Source organism: Otolemur garnettii, unplaced genomic scaffold (genome assembly GCF_000181295.1).
Source record: "Otolemur garnettii isolate 467f Iridium unplaced genomic scaffold, OtoGar3 scaffold00001, whole genome shotgun sequence".
Taxonomy (NCBI): Eukaryota; Metazoa; Chordata; class Mammalia; order Primates; family Galagidae; genus Otolemur; species Otolemur garnettii.
In genome coordinates this window covers 59,906,018-59,913,486 of record NW_003852396.1, presented here as the reverse complement: position 1 = coordinate 59,913,486, position 7,469 = coordinate 59,906,018, and the positions used below count along the sequence as shown (strand labels likewise).

Here is a 7,469-nt window from a genome sequence, read left to right as displayed (position 1 = left end):
AAAAAAAAAAAACAAAAAAAACCTTTAGCTCTAGTGACCAATTTACAAGAAATATAGGACAAAAAGGAACATGATAAAGGACAGCCCAAGACTTATAATCAGCAAAATTCAGACTATGGAAAACTCGAGGTCAACTGACCAGGTTTATTCCACAAAAGAGACAGACAGAGATGAGATAGAAGGGCTGAGGGATAGCCAGGTGTTGTGTAGGGCGCCTGTAGTCCCAGTTACTTGGGAGGCTGAGACAGAAGAATCACCTGTGCCCAGGAGTTGGAGGTTGCTATGAGCTGTGTGACGCCAAGGCACGCTACCAAGGGTGACAAAGTGAGACTCTGTATCTACAAAAAAAAAAAAACTAAGAAGGGCTGAGGGAGAAAAGAACCCATGGATTTTTTGGGGTTATCTTTTCTTTTTGTAGTTTTTGGCCGGAGCTGAGTTTGAATCTGCCACCTCCAGCATATGAGGCTGGGACCCTAGTCCTTTGATCCACAGGCACCACCCACCCATGGATTTTTAAAAAGAAACTGAAGCACATTAACCAATTGCAACTTATGGACATTTGGATCCCTTATTTGAATTTGGCATCATTCAAATGAATCCATCAAAATCATTTGAGATCAGAAAGTTGGAACACTGCATACCTGATATTAAGGAAATTTGGGGTTTGTGTGAATGATTACGGTTGTTTTTGAGACAGTCTCACTCTATTACCCAGGTTAGAGTATCAAGGCATGAGCCTAACTCACAGCAACCTCAAAACTGGGTTCAAGCAATCCTCTTGCCTCAGCTTCCCAAGTAGCTGGGACTACAGGTGCCTTCCACAATACCTGGCAATTTTTTTTAAATTTTTCGTAGAGATGGGGCCTGGCTCTTGAGCAGTCTGGTCTCAAACTCCTGAACTAAAGAGATCCTCCCACCTGGGCCTCCCACAGTGCTAGAATTACAGAAATGAGCCACTACACCTGTCCTATGGTTATTTTTTTGAGACAGAATCCCACTATGTCACCTTTGGTAGAATGCCATAGTGTCACAGCTCACAGCAACCTCCAACTCTTGGGCTTAAACAATTCCCCTGCCTCAGCTTCCCACATAGCTGGGACTATAGGTGCCCACCACAAGACCCCGCTATTTTTTGTTGCAGTCGTCATTGTTTTAGCTGGCCTGGGATGGGTCTGAACCTGCCAACGTCAGTGTATGTGGCTGGTGCCATAACCACTGTGCTACGGGTGTCAAGCCTACGGTTATGTTTTTAAGGTCCTTATCTTCTGGCCATACATAGTATAATTTTATAAAAGAAGTGATATGATGCCTGAATTGTGCTGGGGTTGGTGGGGAGTATACATTAAACAAGGCATTCAACAAACACTACAATGAATTTCTGTTGACAATTTTTGATATTTGTTGATGGGTATATGTGAAAGTTCATTATTCTACCTTCCCCACTTTGAAATTCCCCATCAGCTTAAAGACAAAGAAGTCTCCAGAAGCATTAAGAGTCTGATTTCTGGCTCGGCGCCTATAGCTTAACCGGCTAAGGCGCCAGCCACGTACACCTAAGGTGGCGGGTTCGAATCCCCAGCCCGGACCCGCCACACAACAATGATGGCTGCAACCAAAAAATAGCCGGGCGTTGTGGCGGGCACCTATGGTCCCAGCTACTTGGGAGGCGGAGGCAGGAGACTCGTTTGAGCCCAGGAGTTGGAGGTTGCTGTGAGCTGTAATGCCATGGCACTCTACCCAGGGGGACAGCTTGAGGCTCTGTCTCAAAAAAAAAAAAAAAGAGTCTGATTTCTGGCCTGGTACAGTGGCTGGCGCCTATAATCCTAGCACTCTGGGAGACTGAGGCTGGTAGAGAGCTTGAGCTGATGGGTTCAAGATCAGCCTGAGCAAAAGCGAGACCCGTCTCCACTAAAAATAGACAAACTGAGGCAAGAGGATTGCCTGAGCCTGAGTTGGAGGTTGCTGTGAACTGTGACGCCAGGGAACTCTACCCAGGGCGACAGTTGAGACTGTCTCAAAAATAAATAAATAAATACAAGAAGTCTGTTTTCTGACTTGCCTACAACTTATGGTAATTAGCAAATTCATTTTACAATAACCATACCTTTCAAAATACAAAGCACACTCCTCTTAGTATATTATAAACTGCCTTACTATTTAATGCTTTCTTATGTAAACACTACAACGTATTATCTAAATTTCTGTGATATTCTGTAATGCACTGAGCATACAAAGCAGTCCCCAGCTCACGAACGAGACAGGCTCTATAGGTTTGCCCTCGAGTTGACTTTTTCCTTAAATTGGAACAGGTACATTTATTTATTATCTGCAATAGCCTCCATTTGTCAATGTGAGTTATATATAATTATAAATCTGCCTGTAATTCTAAGTCAGCTCACCTAAGGTCCATCCTTAACAGAAATATACCACCTGACATATGCTCAGGTTTTGACACATAAGGTTATACTAGAAAAATTTTATTAAGTACTTCATATTCAGAACTTCCAAGCTTACAAATGTGATTGGATTTTTAGGATACATAATTTATTCCTAAAATACACAACTCATGTACAGACATTAAAAATAAAAACTCTGACTCCCGCACAGCTTGGTGACCAGGACGCCAAGGAGCCTTTGGAGAAACAGCGCTTCGGGGCTAATCCCGTTTCCCCGCCGACAGCAAGGGTTGGACCTAGGTGGGCGCCTTCCCACCATGCAGACCACAGGGCGCGCAGCGCTGCCGGAAGTTCCGGCCAGCGGCCGGAGGTCAGCCGAGCTTCCGGGTTGGGCGCGTGCCTTCCTACGGCTAAGATGGCGACCGAGCTTCCTGAGCCTCTGAAAACCGAGTTGCAGCTGCCTCCGCCTCCACCTCCTGGGCATTATGGCGCCTGGGCTACCCAGGAGCTTCAGGCCAAGTTGGTAGAGATCGGAGCTCCAATACAGGGGAGTCTGGAGGAGCTGGTGGAGCGGCTGCAGACCTACACCCGCCAGACTGGTATCCCGCTGAATCGGCTGGTTTTGAGAGGGGAAGATGGGGACAAAGCTCCCCCCACCCCCATATCAGCACAGTTCTCTGGGATTCCCATGCTACCGCCACCCATGGGACTCCCCATTCTGCAACCTCCTCCACCACCCCCACCACCTCCAGCAGTCCTTGGCCTTGGCTTTCCTATGGCCCACCCACCAAATATGGGGCCTCCACCTCCTCTCCGAGTGGGTGAGCTCCTGGCACTGTCAGAGGAAGAGTGGCTGACGCTGGCACAGCAACAGGTGGCATTGCTGGCGCAGCAAGAGGAGCATGCCAAGCAGCAGGGAGATCATTCGCTGAAGGAACATGAACTTTTGGAGCAGCAGAAAGTGGGCAGCTGTGTTACGGCAGCAGGAAATAGCCAAGATGGGCATCCCTGTCCCTCACAATACATGTGCCAAATTGGTGTGCGTACTCCTCTGGGTCCTCGAGTAGCTGCTCCAGTGGGTCCACGGGCCCCACTCCCACTGTTTTGCCCATGGGAGCACCTGTTCCTCTGCCTCCTGGTCCCCCCCCCCAGATGAGAACAGAGAGATGGGTGACCCCTCTGTGGGGCTGAAGATCCCCCAAGCTTTGGGGAAGATCCTACAGCTGAAGGAGAGCCGCCAGGAGGAGATGAACTCACAACAGGAGGAAGAGGACATGAAAACAGACACTCGTTCAGCCCTAGGCCAGTCAGCGTCAGACTGAGGAGGACACAGCATCTATATCCAAAAAAGAGAAAAACCGGAAGCGTTGGAACCGAAAGAAGAAGAGGCCCCAGGGGCTGCGGGGGTGTCATCTGAGAGCTCTGGGGACCTAGAGAAAGACTCAGCTCGGTCTCGGGGCTCTGACTCCCCAGCTACTGATGTTCAGATCAAGTATGTGACTGAAGAACCTGAAATCTATGAGCCCAACTTCATCTTCTTCAAAAGAATCTTGTTATTTCATGTTATTTGAGACCTGTTTTGTAAATAAAGCTGTTTGCGAAGGACGGAAAAAAAAAAAAAAAAGAAAACTCAGCCTTCAAAATATTCAATAAAGATGTTCGGGTGAGACTTATAGAAGTGATCTAGCAGTTTTTTCTTCTCTTTCGCAGACAGTTTTGAATCTTCATTAATAGTTTTTAGTAAATTCAACAGCTCATCTTTGGTTTTCTTCTGTGTACTGCTGGAATAGTCGCTTTCATCAATTCTCTTGCAATAAATATATCCTTGAAGTTTAAAAGTAAAAAGTTCAATTAATGCCTCCTCAGATCTAATTAGAAAAAAAATTGAGCAATATTTTTATATTTATGCTTTGTTTCCCTGTTACATAACATGCACTCAAATGATAAGCACTGCTAACTTTCTAACCCTGGTCAAGTTGCTTTTTGACATAGGAGGCTCTCTGCAAAGTCTGGATAACAGAGAAATGTTTTAAATTTAGCTGAAATAAAGTCCTAAAACACTTTCAAACATACACTAGAAATCTCTTTGGAAGATGATGAAAATAATGTTTCTCAGGTTACCTGCATCTCTATTTGGATCTCTTCCCTTCTGTATGGCCATAAGCTTAATACTGACAATTTTATGAAGAGTTCCAGGAATCTTAAGAAAAAGAAAGGACAAAAAAAAAAAAAAAAAAAAGGGACATGGGACATTATTCAAACGCATTTTAATCTAGTGATCCATTACATAAGCTCGCTTTAATTACTTTCAGAGTTTTACCTTAAAAACATCTTTTTGATGATCCATTAAGAAGAGTACCAGAAGATCGGTTTTGCCTTTGGATAAATTTTTATTGTCAACAATAGCTTTTGAGAATATCCTTTTCACAACCATTCGGTTGTCACTCTATAAAAATAAGACAAAACACATCCCATGGTATGTACTTATAAGACTAACTTTAAAATGAAAGGGAATATTAAATATTATCCATTTCAGCATAATTTGATGCCGAAAATGGAATAATCTGACATATAGGTCCTGTAAGTATTAAGGATAATGAATACAATTAACATTTAAACAAACCACTTACTTCTTTCTGTAATTTAAATTCGGAAGGATGGGCTGCAACAGCCATGAAATGTAACAGTCTTCTAAATTCTTCTCTATTTTGGGAATCCAAAAGCTTTAGAACCAGCTGAGTAGCTTCTAATGCTATTTCAGTCTTTCCATTCACTTTAGCCAAAAGAAAAAAAAACTGCTTTTTAATTGACAAATTTGACTATATTAAAGGGAATAAAACACAAGTTACAGTTTAAGCTAAAAAGTACACTTATTCAAAATTATTTCAAGAAGCAAAGAAAGACTGGGAATTACAATGAATGACCAATACCATAAAGGCAGCTTGTTCTCAAATTGGCAACTGATACCCTAGATCTTAGTCATATATCTTAGGGTATTAAATCTAACTCTTAGCTTTATAGCTAAATTCTAAGCCTATGTTTTCATAATTCAACATATTTTGGGGTATGCTATGTGTACAATACTCATGTATCCAACTCTACCTGAGAAAAATAAAGGGATTCTCTGAATCTCCTTATTTTCTTTTTTGCAGGTTTTTTTTTTTTTTGGCCAGGGCTGGGTTTGAACCCACCACCTCCAGCATATGGGGCTGGTATCCTGCCTTTGAGCCATGGGCACCACCCATCTCTCCATTTATTTTCAAAGTATGTGGAACATTCTGGCTCATTGGTAGAACAAAGCAGAGTGTCTGCCATTTTGTAGACTGAAGGGGGGGCATAGTGGCGGTGATAATTGTTCTATAGAAGAGAACTGCTGCTTTATTATTAGGCTTCCAGTGAATGAGAGCAGCATTATGTTTTGGGGCAACTAGAAGTTTCCACATGTTTCCGCATAACTTTAGTACTTCTTAAAGCCTCTTTCCAAATGAGCACTAGAAGTTTTAGAATAAACATACTTTCCATAGGCATAGGTTATCCAGATCTACTACTACATTGTTGTACTATTTTGGTTAATTTTTTTTTTTTTTGCAGTTTTTGGCTGGGGCTGGGTTTGAACTTGTTACCTTTGGTATATGGAGCCAGCACCCTACTCCTTTGAGCCACAGGTGCCACCCTATTTTGGTTAATTTTGAGGATGATGGGTTGGGCATGATGGCTCATGCCTATAATCCTAGCACTCTGGAAAACTGAGGCAGGGGGACTGCTTAAGCTCAGGAGTTCAAGACCAGCCTGAGCAAGAATGAGACCCTGTCTCTAAGAAAAAAAAAAAAAGCTGATCATTGTGGTGGGTGCCTGTAGTCCCAGCTATCAGGAGGCTGAGACAAGAGAATCACTTGAGCCCAAGAGTTTGAGGTTGCTGTGAGCTATGATGCCATAGGACCCAGGAGTGACAGAGTGAGATTCAGTCTCAAAAATAAATCTTTTTTGAGGACAATTAGCTTTTTTCTGCTTCTCCAAAAATAAATTCCAATATCCACTAAGATCTTACTTACCTAAGAGTTCTGCAATTCCATTATGAACATCAGATAAGTGATTTAACAGAGGTTCCCTACTACTGTAGTATCTGCCAATGGCATCAAACAGAAGTTCTTTCACTAAGTCTGTTCTGTCTGGTTGCTCAGGGAAGTTTCTGCTTATGTCTACCACCATCTGGTCTGGAAGGTATTCCAAGCAGTCAATTGCTGCAGAGAGCCATTCATCTTCCCTATGAGGGGATGGGGAGAAGATTAGAGAAGATTCTTTTAAAAGCAAAGAATAAAAATATACACATAGTACCCAATTCACTAGCTATTTTAAGCTTGCCATAAGGATAAATTTCTACATGCCTAGAGATATGTATAGTTATTTTTAATATATAGTTAGATTATGTATCATAGATTTTAAAAAATCTACTTAATGTGTTTTCCTCTTACATTTTTTGGGGGGGGGGGAGTGGGGTAGACAGAGTCTCATTTGTTGCCCCAGGCTAGACAGAATGCCATGGTATCAGCCTAGCTCATAGCAACCTTAAACTTCTGGGCTCAAGTGATCCTCTTGCCTCAGCTTCCTAAGTAACTGGGACTACAAGTATGCACCACAATGCCTGGCTAATTTTTCTATTTTCAGTAGGGACAGGATCTCTCTTGCTCAGTCTGGTCTCAAACTCCTGAACTTAAGAGATCCTCCTGCCTTGGCCTCCCAAGAGTGCTAGATTACAGGCATGAGCCATCATGCCTGATTTCCTCTTAACTTCTTTTTGCATAACAGAAACTATCCACTATAATATACAAAATGAAAAGTAGATCAAAATTTAAATTCTACTCTTTATATTTATATAGGAGATCCAGAAACTCTAAAGTTACTTGGTCAGGGCCCAGGAGGAATAGATCCCAGACCTGAATCCCAGACCACTATTCCTCCAAAACAATGTTGCTTACTTCAGAACTTTTTTTTTTTTTTTTGAGACAGAGCCTCAAGCTGTCCCCCTGGGTAGAGTGCTGTGGCATTACAGCTCACAGCAACCTCCAACTCCTG

At 42.8% G+C, this 7,469-nt stretch overlaps 1 protein-coding gene and 1 pseudogene across 2 annotated transcripts in view; one reads left to right on the top strand and one right to left on the bottom strand.

Annotated features, from left to right (window-relative positions):
- Positions 1-2,787: 2,787 nt before the first annotated feature.
- On the top strand, positions 2,788-4,046 carry LOC100956950 (annotated as a pseudogene). Its single transcript, XR_002771260.1, has one exon. The product of XR_002771260.1 is annotated as a splicing factor 3B subunit 2 pseudogene (transcript).
- Positions 3,957-7,469, bottom strand: part of DEPDC7 (DEP domain containing 7) — a 23,968-nt gene continuing 20,455 nt past the window's right edge. Inside the window, exons 5-9 of the mRNA XM_003781540.3 lie at positions 6,449-6,660; positions 5,027-5,169; positions 4,717-4,842; positions 4,518-4,596; positions 3,957-4,220 (exon numbers count right to left, since the gene is read on the bottom strand). Of these exons, the coding sequence (XP_003781588.1) occupies positions 4,027-4,220; positions 4,518-4,596; positions 4,717-4,842; positions 5,027-5,169; positions 6,449-6,660 (754 nt within the window). The 3' untranslated portion in view covers positions 3,957-4,026. The remainder of the gene's footprint in view (positions 4,221-4,517; positions 4,597-4,716; positions 4,843-5,026; positions 5,170-6,448; positions 6,661-7,469) is intronic.